Source organism: Gorilla gorilla, chromosome 1 (assembly GCF_029281585.2).
Source record: "Gorilla gorilla gorilla isolate KB3781 chromosome 1, NHGRI_mGorGor1-v2.1_pri, whole genome shotgun sequence".
Classification (NCBI taxonomy): Eukaryota; Metazoa; Chordata; class Mammalia; order Primates; family Hominidae; genus Gorilla; species Gorilla gorilla.
In genome coordinates, this window is record NC_073224.2 from 6642524 (window position 1) to 6660130 (window position 17607).

At 44.9% G+C, this 17607-nt stretch overlaps 1 protein-coding gene across 14 annotated transcripts in view; it reads right to left on the reverse strand.

Annotated features, from left to right (window-relative positions):
* The window catches only part of LOC101148918 (limb region 1 protein homolog), a 155946-nt gene that overhangs the window by 25621 nt on the left and 112718 nt on the right, over nucleotides 1-17607 (reverse strand). For 8 of the 14 annotated variants that reach the window (XM_063706889.1, XM_063706885.1, XM_063706899.1 and 5 more), the window contains 10 exons: nucleotides 16124-16240; nucleotides 15590-15786; nucleotides 14646-14710; nucleotides 7952-8142; nucleotides 5828-5885; nucleotides 5502-5734; nucleotides 4543-4733; nucleotides 2419-2476; nucleotides 2093-2325; nucleotides 1134-1324 (listed from right to left, as the gene is read on the reverse strand). In XM_063706889.1, the coding sequence (XP_063562959.1) occupies nucleotides 16140-16240 (101 nt within the window). In that variant the 3' untranslated portion in view covers nucleotides 1134-1324; nucleotides 2093-2325; nucleotides 2419-2476; ... (5 more) ...; nucleotides 15590-15786; nucleotides 16124-16139. Of the gene's footprint in view, nucleotides 1-1129; nucleotides 1325-2092; nucleotides 2326-2418; nucleotides 2477-4542; nucleotides 4734-5501; nucleotides 5735-5827; nucleotides 5886-7947; nucleotides 8143-8888; nucleotides 9012-14645; nucleotides 14711-15589; nucleotides 15787-16123; nucleotides 16241-17607 lie in introns of all 14 variants that reach the window. The other 6 variants (XM_055381205.2, XM_063706894.1, XM_063706900.1 and 3 more) reach the window with 6 other exon arrangements.

Below are 17607 nucleotides of genomic sequence, written 5' to 3' on the forward strand. Positions count from 1 at the left end.
GCCACTACAGTCCAGCCTGGTGACAGAGCAAGACCCTGTCTCAAAGAACAAAACAACAACAACCGTTTACAGACAGAAAAGAGATAGAGCTAATAAGCTAAGCAAAGATGTTGAAATGTGACAAGTAAAGTAATATGAGGTCTTTTATCTATTTAAAATAATCAAACAAAAAATGACTTACTAAATTATAATACCCTGTGCTGGCAAAGGTGCAGTGAAATGGGCACTTTCTTATACTATGAGGGGTGTTTAAATTGTGTATAAGCCTTCCCGGGTAAAGCCTGTCAATTTTTTAAAATAATGGAGACAGGGTCTCACCATACTGCCATACTGCCTCCTCCAACTCTTGGCCTCAAGCAATCCTCCTCTCTTAGCCTCCCAAAGTGCTAAGATTATAGCTGGGAGGCACCCAAAACCCTGTCAATTTACATCAAGGGTAATGAGAATGTCCATTCACCATGACTCACAGTAATCTTACTTCTGGGGAGACAGTTCAATCTAAATAAAAGGTCATCTGTACAAACACAGTAAAAATCTGGGAATAACTGAAGACAGAGTTGGTAAGTGAAATAAGAAACAGTTCTAAGAAATTAAACTATGATATCAATAGGCACCTGTTATAAAAGGTCAGTTGATGTTAGCTGCTACTTTTTTGTTGTTTTCAGACAGGGTCTCACTCTGTCACCCAGGCTGGAGAGCAGAGGCCTGATCATGACTCACTGCAGTCTCAGCCTCCCTGGGCTCGAGTGATCCTCCCACCTCAGCCTCCCAAGTAGCTGGGACTACAGGAACGTGCCACCACACTAGGCTAATTCATGTATTTTTCTGTAGGGATGGTGACTCCCCCTTTGTTTCCAAGGCCTATCGCAAACTCTTGGCCTCAAGCCATCCTCCTGCCTCAGCCTCCCAAAGTGTTGCGATTACCAGTGTGAGCCACCACACCTGGCCAGCTGCTACTTTTAGCAATATTATTATTATTATTCCACTCAATTAAAAATTATTATTTTCAAGGCTATGCAACAGTATGTATCCTACAGCGTAATTGTAAAAACATATACAGTCGCCATCCCTCAGTATACAGAATTAGTTCCAGCCCCCCATCTCTGCATATACCAAAATCCATGCTTACTCACGTTTCGCTGTCACCCCTCTGGAATCCACGTATACGAAAATTCCAAATATTAGTTGGGCATAGTGGCAAGCACCTGTAGTCTCAGCCACGTGGGAGGTTGAGATGGGAGGATCGCTTCAGCCTGGAAGGTTGAGGCTGCAGTCAGCTGCGATAGCACTACTACCCTCCAGCCTTGGACAACAGAGGGAGACCCTGTCTCAGAAAAAAAAAAAAATAAAACAGGTTAGAAATTGTAATGAGGTCTGTTGGGCAAAATTCCATATAAGCAAAGTATAAGTTAAGAAAGCAAATCGTGATAAATTAGTACGATGGACTTTCTGGAGTTTCTGACAATAAAAGTAAGGAAAATGCACAACACAAAGACAGAGAGTAAAAAGAGAAATTAGGAAAGCATTCTACATGTTTAATAGGAAGACACTGGCCGTGTTCGTGCAGCGGCAGTATGTCGTGACATCACATACTTTGGAGAGAAGTTAACAGATGAGCAAGTTGATAAAAATCATCAGAGAAGCAAAATACTGGTAGCGACACTCAAGTAAACCACGAAATTTCCATAACTTATGTCAGCAAAGTGGGAATATTGTACAGTGTGTGTTGAAGTTCCTATACAACATTGTTTATCTGCCGTTTGTTTGTAAGGAATGTATATACTAAAAGTTCTTCTTGCTGTCAAAAGAATATGTGTGAATAAGTCATTTTAACTTATTCTTCTGTTTTTCTTTTGTCTTCCTGCCATCATCCCACAGCCTTACTTTACAAATTTTTTCTTTAGAAAATTGAACAAGTGCTCCTTGTGGTGGCACATACCTCGAGGATGGGAGGCAGGGGTGGAAGGGTCACTTGAGGCCATTAGTTTGACACCAGCCTGGCCAACAAAGTGAGACCCCATGTCTGCAAAACAATTTAAAAATTAGCCAAGTATCGTCATGTATACCTACAGTCCCAGCTACCTCAACTTACGGAGAACGTTCAGGGCCTGGAGAGAAGGCTGGGAGGCAGGAGCTGGGTCTAAAGAGGCCATTGTAATGATGGAGCTGTGCCTGTGGAGGCTGTTGTGAGGCAGTAGGCTCATCTGCGGAGACTGCCGTGAGGTAGGGTATGGGCCTAAATAGGCCATTGTGAGTCATGAGCTTGGTCTGTAGAGGCTGACTGGAGAGAGTTCTGGGCCTGGCGAGGCTGCCGGGAGGTAGGAGCTGGGCCAAAAGATTTAAGCACATTAACATTTATTAGGCACTTCATTTCCATTATTACACTGTAATATATAATAAAATAATTATAGAACTCACCATAATGTAGAATCAGTGGGCGTGTTAAGCTTGTTTTCCTGAAACTGGATGGTCCCACCTGAGCGTGATGGGAGAAAGTGACAGATCAATAGGTATTAGATTCTCATAAGGACAGCGCAACCTAGATCCCTCACATGCACGGTTCACAACAGGGTCCGTTCTCCTATGAGAATCTAATGCTGCTGCTCATCTGAGAAGGTAGAGCTCAGGCGGGAATGTGAGCAAAGGGGAGTGGCTGTAAATACAGACGAAGCTTCCCTCACTCCCTCACTCGACACCACTCACCTCCTGCTGTGTGGCTCCCTACGGCTCCATGGCTCAGGGGTTGGGGACCCCTGCTCAAGTGCATCCAAAGCGACCCTTCCCACACCAGTCTTCATAGTGGTCAAGGGCAGCAACCACTTAGCTCCCAAGGCATGTGCCTCAGCTGGCATTTCGTCACAATCAACAGTAAGTGGTAGCTTGAGTCACTGTGAGGTCACTTCCTGGAAATCACCAGCATCCCATTTCCCACTGGCAAAGAGCTCAGCACTGCCCCCTGGGAAACCAAACCTATGCCCAAATCCCATCGGTGTGGGTTTATCTCCTAGGACCCTTCCTAACATATTAGTCAGAGTCCAATCAGGAAGCATAAACCACTCAAAAGTTTAAAGTGGTAAAATTTAATACGGAGAATTATTCATTATAACAGGTGAACAGCATAATGAGAGATTGGCTAACACAAAGTAAAGAGAACTCTACAGAATACAGGACTAGCCCAGGACAGGCATGGTGGCTCATGCCTGAAATTCCAGCAATTTGAGAAGCTAATGCAGGAGGATTGCTTAAGGCCCGGAGCTAGAGACCGGTCTGGACAACACAGTGAGACCCTGTCTCTATCCAAAAGAAGAAAAAAGTTAGCTGGGAGTGGTGGTGCACACTTGTACTCCCAGCTACTCGGAATGCTGAAGTTTGAGCCTGGGAGGTCAAGGCTGCAGTGAGGCATGATTATGCCACTACAGTCCAGCCTGGTGACAGAGCAAGACCCTGTCTCAAAGAACAAAACAACAACAACCGTTTACAGACAGAAAAGAAATAGAGCTAATAAGCTGAGCAAAGATGTTGAAATGTGACAAGTAAAGTAACATGAGGTCTTTTGTCTATTTAAAATAATCAAACAAAAAATGACTTACTAAATTATAATACCCTGTGCTGGCAAAGGTGCAGTGAAATGGGCACTTTCTTATACTATGAGGGGTGTTTAAATTGTGTATAAGCCTTCCCGGGTAAAGCCTGTCAATTTTTTAAAATAATGGAGACAGGGTCTCACCATACTGCCATACTGCCTCCTCCAACTCTTGGCCTCAAGCAATCCTCCTCTCTTAGCCTCCCAAAGTGCTAAGATTATAGCTGGGAGGCACCCAAAACCCTGTCAATTTACATCAAGGGTAATGAGAATGTCCATTCACCATGACTCACAGTAATCTTACTTCTGGGGAGACAGTTCAATCTAAATAAAAGGTCATCTGTACAAACACAGTAAAAATCTGGGAATAACTGAAGACAGAGTTGGTAAGTGAAATAAGAAACAGTTCTAAGAAATTAAACTATGATATCAATAGGCACCTGTTATAAAAGGTCAGTTGATGTTAGCTGCTACTTTTTTGTTGTTTTCAGACAGGGTCTCACTCTGTCACCCAGGCTGGAGAGCAGAGGCCTGATCATGACTCACTGCAGTCTCAGCCTCCCTGGGCTCGAGTGATCCTCCCACCTCAGCCTCCCAAGTAGCTGGGACTACAGGAACGTGCCACCACACTAGGCTAATTCATGTATTTTTCTGTAGGGATGGTGACTCCCCCTTTGTTTCCAAGGCCTATCGCAAACTCTTGGCCTCAAGCCATCCTCCTGCCTCAGCCTCCCAAAGTGTTGCGATTACCAGTGTGAGCCACCACACCTGGCCAGCTGCTACTTTTAGCAATATTATTATTATTATTCCACTCAATTAAAAATTATTATTTTCAAGGCTATGCAACAGTATGTATCCTACAGCGTAATTGTAAAAACATATACAGTCGCCATCCCTCAGTATACAGAATTAGTTCCAGCCCCCCATCTCTGCATATACCAAAATCCATGCTTACTCACGTTTCGCTGTCACCCCTCTGGAATCCACGTATACGAAAATTCCAAATATTAGTTGGGCATAGTGGCAAGCACCTGTAGTCTCAGCCACGTGGGAGGTTGAGATGGGAGGATCGCTTCAGCCTGGAAGGTTGAAGCTGCAGTCAGCTGCGATAGCACTACTACCCTCCAGCCTTGGACAACAGAGGGAGACCCTGTCTCAGAAAAAAAAAAAAATAAAACAGGTTAGAAATTGTAATGAGGTCTGTTGGGCAAAATTCCATATAAGCAAAGTATAAGTTAAGAAAGCAAATCGTGATAAATTAGTACGATGGACTTTCTGGAGTTTCTGACAATAAAAGTAAGGAAAATGCACAACACAAAGACAGAGAGTAAAAAGAGAAATTAGGAAAGCATTCTACATGTTTAATAGGAAGACACTGGCCGTGTTCGTGCAGCGGCAGTATGTCGTGACATCACATACTTTGGAGAGAAGTTAACAGATGAGCAAGTTGATAAAAATCATCAGAGAAGCAAAATACTGGTAGCGACACTCAAGTAAACCACGAAATTTCCATAACTTATGTCAGCAAAGTGGGAATATTGTACAGTGTGTGTTGAAGTTCCTATACAACATTGTTTATCTGCCGTTTGTTTGTAAGGAATGTATATACTAAAAGTTCTTCTTGCTGTCAAAAGAATATGTGTGAATAAGTCATTTTAACTTATTCTTCTGTTTTTCTTTTGTCTTCCTGCCATCATCCCACAGCCTTACTTTACAAATTTTTTCTTTAGAAAATTGAACAAGTGCTCCTTGTGGTGGCACATACCTCGAGGATGGGAGGCAGGGGTGGAAGGGTCACTTGAGGCCATTAGTTTGACACCAGCCTGGCCAACAAAGTGAGACCCCATGTCTGCAAAACAATTTAAAAATTAGCCAAGTATCGTCATGTATACCTACAGTCCCAGCTACCTCAACTTACGGAGAACGTTCAGGGCCTGGAGAGAAGGCTGGGAGGCAGGAGCTGGGTCTAAAGAGGCCATTGTAACGATGGAGCTGTGCCTGTGGAGGCTGTTGTGAGGCAGTAGGCTCATCTGCGGAGACTGCCTTGAGGTAGGGTATGGGCCTAAATAGGCCATTGTGAGTCATGAGCTTGGTCTGTAGAGGCTGACTGGAGAGAGTTCTGGGCCTGGCGAGGCTGCCGGGAGGTAGGAGCTGGGCCAAAAGATTTAAGCACATTAACATTTATTAGGCACTTCATTTCCATTATTACACTGTAATATATAATAAAATAATTATAGAACTCACCATAATGTAGAATCAGTGGGCGTGTTAAGCTTGTTTTCCTGAAACTGGATGGTCCCACCTGAGCGTGATGGGAGAAAGTGACAGATCAATAGGTATTAGATTCTCATAAGGACAGCGCAACCTAGATCCCTCACATGCACGGTTCACAACAGGGTCCGTTCTCCTATGAGAATCTAATGCTGCTGCTCATCTGAGAAGGTAGAGCTCAGGCGGGAATGTGAGCAAAGGGGAGTGGCTGTAAATACAGACGAAGCTTCCCTCACTCCCTCACTCGACACCACTCACCTCCTGCTGTGTGGCTCCCTACGGCTCCATGGCTCAGGGGTTGGGGACCCCTGCTCAAGTGCATCCAAAGCGACCCTTCCCACACCAGTCTTCATAGTGGTCAAGGGCAGCAACCACTTAGCTCCCAAGGCATGTGCCTCAGCTGGCATTTCGTCACAATCAACAGTAAGTGGTAGCTTGAGTCACTGTGAGGTCACTTCCTGGAAATCACCAGCATCCCATTTCCCACTGGCAAAGAGCTCAGCACTGCCCCCTGGGAAACCAAACCTATGCCCAAATCCCATCGGTGTGGGTTTATCTCCTAGGACCCTTCCTAACATATTAGTCAGAGTCCAATCAGGAAGCATAAACCACTCAAAAGTTTAAAGTGGTAAAATTTAATACGGAGAATTATTCATTATAACAGGTGAACAGCATAATGAGAGATTGGCTAACACAAAGTAAAGAGAACTCTACAGAATACAGGACTAGCCCAGGACAGGCATGGTGGCTCATGCCTGAAATTCCAGCAATTTGAGAAGCTAATGCAGGAGGATTGCTTAAGGCCCGGAGCTAGAGACCGGTCTGGACAACACAGTGAGACCCTGTCTCTATCCAAAAGAAGAAAAAAGTTAGCTGGGAGTGGTGGTGCACACTTGTACTCCCAGCTACTCGGAATGCTGAAGTTTGAGCCTGGGAGGTCAAGGCTGCAGTGAGGCATGATTATGCCACTACAGTCCAGCCTGGTGACAGAGCAAGACCCTGTCTCAAAGAACAAAACAACAACAACCGTTTACAGACAGAAAAGAAATAGAGCTAATAAGCTGAGCAAAGATGTTGAAATGTGACAAGTAAAGTAACATGAGGTCTTTTGTCTATTTAAAATAATCAAACAAAAAATGACTTACTAAATTATAATACCCTGTGCTGGCAAAGGTGCAGTGAAATGGGCACTTTCTTATACTATGAGGGGTGTTTAAATTGTGTATAAGCCTTCCCGGGTAAAGCCTGTCAATTTTTTAAAATAATGGAGACAGGGTCTCACCATACTGCCATACTGCCTCCTCCAACTCTTGGCCTCAAGCAATCCTCCTCTCTTAGCCTCCCAAAGTGCTAAGATTATAGCTGGGAGGCACCCAAAACCCTGTCAATTTACATCAAGGGTAATGAGAATGTCCGTTCACCATGACTCACAGTAATCTTACTTCTGGGGAGACAGTTCAATCTAAATAAAAGGTCATCTGTACAAACACAGTAAAAATCTGGGAATAACTGAAGACAGAGTTGGTAAGTGAAATAAGAAACAGTTCTAAGAAATTAAACTATGGTATCAATAGGCACCTGGTATAAAAGGTCAGTTGATGTTAGCTGCTACTTTTTTGTTGTTTTCAGACAGGGTCTCACTCTGTCACCCAGGCTGGAGTGCAGAGGCCTGATCATGACTCACTGCAGTCTCAGCCTCCCTGGGCTCGAGTGATCCTCCCACCTCAGCCTCCCAAGTAGCTGGGACTACAGGAACGTGCCACCACACTAGGCTAATTCATGTATTTTTCTGTAGGGATGGTGACTCCCCCTTTGTTTCCAAGGCCTATCGCAAACTCTTGGCCTCAAGCCATCCTCCTGCCTCAGCCTCCCAAAGTGTTGCGATTACCAGTGTGAGCCACCACACCTGGCCAGCTGCTACTTTTAGCAATATTATTATTATTATTCCACTCAATTAAAAATTATTATTTTCAAGGCTATGCAACAGTATGTATCCTACAGCGTAATTGTAAAAACATATACAGTCGCCATCCCTCAGTATACAGAATTAGTTCCAGCCCCCCATCTCTGCATATACCAAAATCCATGCTTACTCACGTTTCGCTGTCACCCCTCTGGAATCCACGTATACGAAAATTCCAAATATTAGTTGGGCATAGTGGCAAGCACCTGTAGTCTCAGCCACGTGGGAGGTTGAGATGGGAGGATCGCTTCAGCCTGGAAGGTTGAAGCTGCAGTCAGCTGCGATAGCACTACTACCCTCCAGCCTTGGACAACAGAGGGAGACCCTGTCTCAGAAAAAAAAACAAAATAAAACAGGTTAGAAATTGTAATGAGGTCTGTTGGGCAAAATTCCATATAAGCAAAGTATAAATTAATAAAGCAAATCGTGATAAATTAGTACGACTGACTTTCTGGAGTTTCTGACAATAAAAGTAAGGAAAATGCACAACACAAAGACAGAGAGTAAAAAGAGAAATTAGGAAAGCATTCTACATGTTTAATAGGAAGACACTGGCCATGTTCATGCAGCAGCAGTATGTCGTGACATGACATACCTTGGAGAGAAGTTAACAGATGAGCAAGTTGATAAAAATCATCAGAGAAGCAAAACACTGGTAGCGACACTCAAGTAAACCACGAAATTTCCATAACTTATGTCAGCAAAGTGGGAATATTGTACAGTGTGTGTTGAAGTTCCTATACAACATTGTTTATCTGCCGTTTGTTTGTTTGTAAGGAATGTATATACTAAAAGTTCTTCTTGCTGTCAAAAGAATATGTGTGAATAAGTCATTTTAACTTATTCTTCGTTTTTCTTTTATCTTCCTGCCATCATCCCACAGCCTTACTTTAGAAATTTTTTCTTTAGAAAATTGAACAAGTGCCCCTTGTGGTGGCACATACCTCTAGGATGGGAGGCAGGGGTGGAAGGGTCACTTGAGGCCATTAGTTTGACACCAGCCTGGCCAACAAAGTGAGACCCCATGTCTACAAAACAATTTGAAAATTAGCCAAGTATCGTCATGTATACCTACAGTCCTAGCTACTCAGGAGGCTCAGGTAGGAGGATCCTTAGCCCAGGAGTTCAAGGCTGCAGTGAGCTGTGACAGCACTACTGTACTCAAGCCTGGGTGACAGGGTGAGACCCCGTCTCCTAAAATAAAAAGCAAAGAAAAAAAATAGTTCAAGTAGCAAGTTGTATGTGGCTTACTCTGAATATTTTTAAACTAGAAATTCTCAATCTTTTGGGGTCTAACATCCCTTTACATTTTTTAACTTTATTGAAGATCTCTAAGACTATTTCTTTCTGCAGATAATTATATTAAAACTAGAAAATAAGACACAATTTTTTAAATATTATTCATCACATATTAAAGCCATTACATGTTGATATAATACAAGATTTTAAAAATATTTAATATTCATTACATATTAATAATAAAACCATTACACGTTGATATAATACTTTTTTTTTTTCTTTGAGACAAAGTCTTGTTCTTTTGCCCAGGCTGGAGTGAAGTGGCACAATCTCAGCTCATTGCAACCTCCGCCCCGCAGGTTCAAGCCATTCTCCTACCTCAGCCTCCCAAGTAGCTGGGATTACAGGCGCCCACTACCATGTCCAGCTAATTATTGTATTTTCTTAGTACAGAAGGAGTTTCACCATGTTGGCAAGGCTGGTCTTGAACTCTTGACCTCAGGTGATCCACCCGCCTGGGTCTCCCTAATTGCTGGGATTACAGGTGTGAGCCACCGCACCCACCCCAATTAATATATGTTTTAAAACACTGATTAATCAGACAACAACACCGGGCAGGGGTCTCCTCATTCCCAGGGACGCAAACCCCACTGCACGGCTGAGGGGTTGCAAGGGCTGCAGAGCCAAAAGGCTCTGACTTGAGATATTATTTTACTTGTATTTTTATTTGTATTGTGAGACAGGTCCTGCTCTGTCACCCAGACTGGAGTGCAGCTGTGCACTTACAGCTCACTGCAGCCTCGACCTCCTGGGCTCAAGCCATCTTCCTGCCTCAGCTCCCCAGTAGCTGGTAGTACAGTTGAGTGTCACCATGCCTGGTTATTTTTTAAATTTTTTTGTAGAGTGAGGGGTCTTGCTATGTTGCCCAAGCTGGCCTCAAACTCCTGACCTCAAGAGATCTGCCCACTTCAGCCTCCTGAGTAGCTGAAACTACAAGTACACATCACCATGCCTAGCTACATTTATTTAATTTTGAAAAATATTTTTGTAAAGAGCAGATCTTGCTGTGTTGTCCAGGCTGGTCTTGAACACCTGCCCTTAAAAGATACTCGCACCTCTGCTTACCAAACAGCTGGGACTACAGGCATGAGCCACTGCAATGAGCCTGAAGAGATTTCTTTAATCTAGCATCCCATAGTTGGTAGGATTGGGAAAGGCAGTAGTGTTTTTTAAAATTACTTAATAATTTCTGTAACAATCAAACTCAACCTTGACCCCTGCCTTCTCTCACACCCCACATCCAGTCTGTCAGGAAATCCTGTTGACTGTCTTCGACATGTACTAAAGATCCCCACCCAGCAACTCCCTGGCCTCCTCCCCTACTTCTCCCCTCTGACCATCTCTCAACACCACCATGACCCTGGTCAGGACCACCATCATCTCCCGCCTGGATGTTGCCAAAGCTTGGCCCCCATGCTTCTATCACATCTTCCCACAGTCTTTCTCAACTCAGCAGCCAGAGAATGCTTTTAAATCGGGAGACAGATCATGTCGCCTCTCTGCTCAGAACCCTCCCGCAGTTTCCATCTGAGTCAGAGTAAAAGCCAAAGCCCCAGCAATAACCTCCCAGGGCTTATGTGATCTCTACTGATCCCCACCCAGCAACTCCCTGGCTCCCTCCCCTAATTCTCTTCCTCTCTCCATCTGCTCCATGGGCCTCCTTCCAGAGCCTCAGACACACCTCAGACACTTTATTCTATTCTTTCTGCCTGCAATCCTCTTCCCTCAGCACCTTGGCCACCTCCTTCCCCTCCTTCAAGTCTTTACTCAATTTTCACTTAGGAGGCCACCCCTGACCATTCTATTTAACATTGCCATCTGTCCCCATGCCCGCCATGCTCATTTCTTCTTTCTTTACTTTCTTCTTTCTTTTTTTCAAGATCTCACTGTCACCAAGGCTGGAGTGCAGTGGCGAAATCACAGCTCACTGCAACCTCAAATTTCCAGGCTCAAGCGATCCTCCCACCTCAGCCTCCCAAGTAGCTGGGACTCCAGGTTCATGCCACCATGCCTGGCTAAATTTTTTAGTATTTTATTTTATTTTGAGACAGAGTTTCACTCTTCTTGCCCAGGCTGTAGTGTAACGGTGCGATCCCGGCTCTCTGCAACCTCCACCTCCCAGATTCAAGTGATTCTCCTGCCTCAGCCTTCCAAGTAGCTGGGATTACAGGTGCGTGCCACCACGCCCAGCTAATTTTTGTATTTTTAGTAGAGCCGGGGTTTCACAATGTTGGCCAGGCTGGTCTCGAACTCCTGACCTCAGGTAATCTGCCCGCTTCGGCCTCCCAAAGTGCTGGAATTACAGGCGTGAGCCACCACGCCTGGCCAATTTTTTCATTTTTTGTAGAGACAAGGTCTTACTATGTTGCCCAGACTGGTCTTGAACTCCTGGCCTCAAGTGATCCTCCTGCCTAAATTCCTAAAGTGCTGGGATTACCGGCATGAGCCATCATGCCTGGCTTCATGTTCATTTCTTCTTGCTGCTGCAACATAGTTTGCAGTTTCCTACATATAGTGGCTTAAAGCACCACAAATCTACCATCTTACAGTTCTAGGGGCCAGAAACCCAAACTAGGTCTATTAAGGCTAAAGTCAAGGTGTCAGCAGGGCTGCATTCCTTCTGGAGACTCTAATATGTTCCCTTGGATTTTCCAGCTTCTAGAAGCCACCCCCATTCCTTGGATCATGGCCCCTGACTCCATCTTCAAAGCCAGAGGTGAAGCATCTTCAAATCTCCCTCTCTTACCTCTGCTTTCATCACCACATCTCCTGCTCCAATTCTGAATCTCCTACTCTCTTTTTTTTATAAAGACCCTTGTGATTGCTGGGCATGGTGGCTCCCACCCAGAATCCCAACACTTTGGGAGGTCAAGGCAGGAGGAACACTTGAGGCCCGAAGTTTGAAACTAGCACGAAAAACACAGTGAGACCACCACCCCTAGAAAAAAATAAAAATAAATATTAGCCCGACATGGTGGTATGCGCCTGTAGTCCCAGCTACTTGAGAGGCTGAGGTGAGACGATCGATTTAGCCCAGGAGTTTGAGATCAGCCTGGACAACATAACTAAATCTCATCTCTACAAGGACGAGGTGGGAGGATCACTCGAGCCCAGGAATTTGTGGCCAGCCTGGGCAACAAAAGAAGACCCCATCTGGCCAACATGGCCAACCTGGCCACCATGGTGAAACTCTGACTCTACAAAAATGAGCTGGGCATGGGTGACATGCATGTGTAGTCCTAGCTACTTGGGAGGTTGAGATGGGAGGATTGCTTGATCTCAGAAGGCCAAAGCTATAGTGAGCTATGATCACATCACTGCACTCCAGCCTGGATGACACAGGAGATTCTGTCTCAAAAACAAGAAAAGAAATATATATTTAATCTCTGTCCCTGGTTCCTGGCACAGAGCTTCTAAAGCTCTTACAAAGACCTCAGTGATAGATGTGACAGGAACATCTTTTGTTTTAATATTTGGTCTTGGTCCCAGGTTTCTAACACAAGAGCCTCTAAGAACTTTGGGATCTCCAGCATGGTAAGAATGCATTTGGGGATGTTGTTGAGATGACTGGGTGACTGCAAGCTCCTAAATTTCCTCAAGAGGAGGGCTGATTACCACGCAACCACATGGTAAGAGGCTTGGAACTTTCAGCCTCATGCACTGAACTCCAGGAGGAAGAGGGGCTGGAGACTGACTTAATCACCAACAGCCAAAGATTTTATCAATCATGCTTGCATAATAAAGCCTCCATAAACACCCTGAACGGGGTTTGCAGAGCTTTCAGGGTTGCTGGACACAGGAGATGCTGGGGGGGTCGCATGTTCAACAGAGGGCATGGGAGCTCTGTGCCCCTCCGAACTTAACTTGCCCTGGGTATCTTTCTTTTTTTTGAGACAGGATCAGGCTCTTTTGTCCAAGCTGGAGTGCAGTGGCACAATCTCAGCTTACTGTAACCTAAGCCTCCCCAGTCCCCAGCTCAAGGTATCCTCTCATCTCAGCTTCCCTAGTAGTTGGAACTCTAGGTGCACACCACCACACCGGTTATTTTTATTTTTTTTTTTTTTTTTATAGACAGGTTTTCACCATGTTGCCCAGGCTGGTCTCAAACTCCTGAGTTTAAGCGATCCTCCCACCTTGGCCTCCCAAAGTGCTGAGATTACAGGCATGAGCCACTGCATCCAGCATGCACGTCTCTTTCATTGACTGTTTCTGAGATGTATCCTTCACAATGAACCACTAATAGGAAATGAACTGGCCAGATGTGGTGGCTCACATCTGTAATCCCAGCACTTTCAGAGGCTGAGGTGGGAGGATCACTTGAGACCAGGAATTTGTGGCCAGCCTGGCCAACACAACAAGACCCCATCTATACAAAAAATAAAAGAAACTAGCCAGATGTGGTGGTGCAGGCATGTAGTCTCAGCTACTAGGGAGGCTGAGGTGGGAGAACCACTGGAACCCAGACAATCAAGGCTGCAATGAGCTATGACTGCACCATTGCACACCAGCCTGGGCAACAAAATAAGACCCTCTCTCTCAGAAAAAAAGAAAATAAACTGTTTTTCTGAGTTCCGTAAACTGTTCTAGCAAATTATTAAACCCAAGAAGACAGTTATGGGAACCCCCGATTGGTAACAGGTTGGTCAAAAGTATGGTGACAACTTAGGACTTGCCATTGGCATCTGAAGTGAGGATGGCCTCGTGGGACTGAGCCCCTACCTTGTGGGGTCTGTGCTAACTCCAGGTAGTGTCAGAATAAAGTCATGGGATACCCAGTTAATATCCAGAGCACTGAAGAATTTGGTGTAGAAACTCCATACATACATTCAGTCGGAAGTGTGTGAGTAGAGACAAACATGGGCTTTTCTGTCAACTACCTGCTTAACTGCATAGGAGAGGCAATATGTGGTGCTCATGAACAAAGCAAACATTAAAGTCAGACCAGACCCAACATTTGACTCAGTCTTAATATCCAGGTGAGCTTGGGAAAATCATTCATTATTCCTAAGGCTTCATCACTCCATTCATAAAATGGGGATAACTGTGGCACCTACATGTGATTCTGTGAGAATTAACGAAATATTATGCTTGGGGTTTTTGTGATCATTATACCTGTTCCAAACTATTTGACAAGGACAGTGATGGATGAAGACATCAAAAAATCAGAAACTGCAATGAGGTCTCTCAGGCAAAATTCCACACAAGCAAATTACTGTGTCTACAAAGCATTCCTGCCACACTTAATTCACCATTCCCTGAACAAAATACGCCATCTTCGTCGTTCAGGTCTGTACAGTGCTGGTTTCCCTTCCCGGGCAGTTTGCGCTATCCCATCCCGGCCCATTCCCCATCCCTCCACCTCCCCCTTCCCTCCCCACTCTCATACAACTCTTCCTCATCTTTCAGGACTTGGCTTCAATGTCACCTTAACTGGAAGCTTCTCTCACTCTCCAGAAGAGCTTCCCATTGCACTTGATGCATGCACTATTATTTGATCATTTTTAAGTTACAGTCCAAATCTTTCTGTACCTGAATAACATGTTGCCCAGTCAGTCTCTCTTCCTGGATTCAGAAGTCTTTCATGATAGATCCAGCTGGAAGTGACAAAAAGACATCTTTTGACATAAAGGGATGACACAAACAGACAGACATAAGTTCTTACATGTCTTAAATGTTATGTGAAAATTAAACAGAATTCAAAGACTTGTGGGGAACACTTAAGAGGGAAAGTTACTGGGAATGTCATAAAGGGTTAATTTGTATTTTATTTTATTTTATTTTATTTTATTTTATTTTATTTTATTTTTTGAGACAGTCTCATTCTGTCACCTAGGCTGGAGTCGTGGTGCAATCAGGCTCACTGCAGCCTTGACCACCTGGGCTCAAGTAATCTCACTTAATTTTTATTTGGTTTAAGAAACTCTTGGTTGAGGGTGGTAGCTTATGCCTGTAATCTCAGCACTTTGGGAGGCTGAGAGAGGTATATTACTTGAGGCCAGGAGTTTGAGATCAGCCTGGGCAATATATTAAGACCCTGCCTCTACCAAAAAACAGTGAATGTGTGGAAGACAATTTTTCCACAGACTGGGAGTGAGGGAATAATTTCAGGATGATTCAAGTGCATTACATATATTGTGCACTTTATTTCTATTATTACTACATAGTAATATATAATGAAATGATTCTACAACTCACTGTAACGTAGACTCAGTGGGATCTCTGAGCTTGTTTTCCTGAAACTAGACTGTCCATCTGGGGTGATGGGAGACAGTAACAGAATATCAGGCATTAGATTCTCATAAGGAGTACACAACCTAGATCCCTCGCATGCACACTTCACAACAGAGTTTGTGCTCCTATGAGAATCTAATGCTGCTGCTGATCTGACAGGACATGGAGTTCAGGTGGTCATGCAAGCGATGGGAGGGGCTAGAAATACAGATGAAGTCTCCCTTCACTCGCCTGCTGCTCACCTCCAGCTCTGTGGCCCTGTGGTTGGAGACCGCTGCTCAAGTGCATTCGAAAGGATCCATCCCATGCCATTCTTCAGAGTCATCTTTACTGCTGCAGTGGTCAACTTGTAGCACCCCTAAGCTCGCAGGACATATGCTTCAACTGGCATTTCACAATCAACAGTATGTGGTAGCTTGAGTCATTGTGAGGTCACTTCCTGGAAATCACCAGCATCCCATATCCCATTAGCAAGGAGCTCAGCACTGCTCCTTGGATAACCAAACCTATTCCCAAATCCCATCTGTGTGCGTCTATCTCCTGGTACCCTTCCTAGCATCAATTCTGTATTTGTAGGAGTCCAATCAGGAGACACAAACCACTCAAAAGTTTAAACTAGAATGAGCAAGACGGCTCACACCTGTAATCCCAGCACTTTGGGAGGCCAAGGTGGGTGGACTGCTTTGAGCTCAGGAGTTTGAGAACAGTCTGGGAAACATGGCGAAACCTCGTCTCTACAAAAAACACAAAAATCAGCTGGGTGTGGTGGCACTTACCTGTCATCCCAGCTACTCAGGAGGCTGAGGCAGGAGAATTGCTTGAGCCTGGCAGGTGAAGGCTGCAGTGAGCAGAGGTTGTGCCACTGTACTCCAGCCTGGGTGACAGTGTGAGACCTGGTATCAAAAAGAAAAAACGTATATATATGTAAATTTAATATAAAAAGTATTAATTTTGGCCAGGCACAATGGCTCATGCCTGTAATCCCAGCACTTTGGGAGGCCAAGGCAGACAGATCACCTGAGGTCAGGAGTTCGAGACCAGCCTGACCAGCATGGAAAAACCCCATCTCTACTAAAAATACAAAATTAGCTGGGCATGGTGGCACATGCCTGTAATCCCAACTACTCGGGAGGCTGAGGCAGGAGAATCGCTTGCACCCAGCAGGTGGAGGTTGTGCTGAGCCAAGATAGCGCCATTGCACTCCAGCCTGGGCAACAAGAGTGAAACTCCGTCTCAAAAAAAAAAAAAGGTATTAATTTTTACAGAGGATCAGCACAATGAGGGACACACTAGCACAAAGTAAAGACAACTCTAGAGAATACGGAACTAGCAGAGGCCAGGCATTGTGGCTCATGCCTGTAATCCCAGCAATTTGGGAAGCCTAGGCAGGAGGATCGCTTGAGGCCAGGAGTTGGAGACCAATCAGTGCTAAAGAGTGAGACTCTGTGTCTACCAAAAAAAGAAACATTAGCCAGGTGTGGTGGTGGTGCACACCCGTAGTTCCAGCTACTTGGGAGTCTGGGGTGGGAGAAATCCCTTGAGCCTGGGAAGTCTACACTACAGTGAGCCAAGATTGTGCCACTGCACTCCAGCCTGGGCGACAGAGTGAGACCCTGTCTTAGAAAGAAAAAAGGAAAGAAAGTGTTAATCCCCCTGTGGGAATCTCCTCTTCTCCTGCCCTCTCTGGAACCTCACTTGTCAGTTCTTCCTCCCACTTTCCTGTATCTTTAACCTATCCCCCACTTTTAGCTCCTTCCCATCATCATTTAAATTACTCAAACTTCTTCTGTTTTAAAAACCTCTCCCTAAACTCAGGGAGAGGTCTCCTGCACACCCATTGAGCCATCTGCTCTCCCTGGTGCCTTCTCTACAGCAGCCTGAGCCATGTCTCTAATCCATGAATCTCATCATGTTACTCCCCCATTTACATCACTTCTCCTTGCCTCAGGGATTAAGTCCAAACTCCTTAACAGCCCCTGCTCTGCCCTGCCTTGCAAGGCAGCCTCACTGCTTGCCCCTCTCCATTTCATCTGCTATGGAGTCCAACTGAGCCTCATCTGCCCCTTCAACGCACACTCTTTCTCCTCTGGGAGTCTCTGAAGTGGGTAATATCCTCTGCTTATAATATGCTTCCCCTTAAACCTCTACTCTCTTCCTAGCTAGCTTCGACTCCTCTGTCACTTGTCTGCTTTGGCATCACCTCCTCATAGAAGACTTCTCTGACTCCCGAGATTCTCAGGAGCATGGCAGGTGAGGTGCT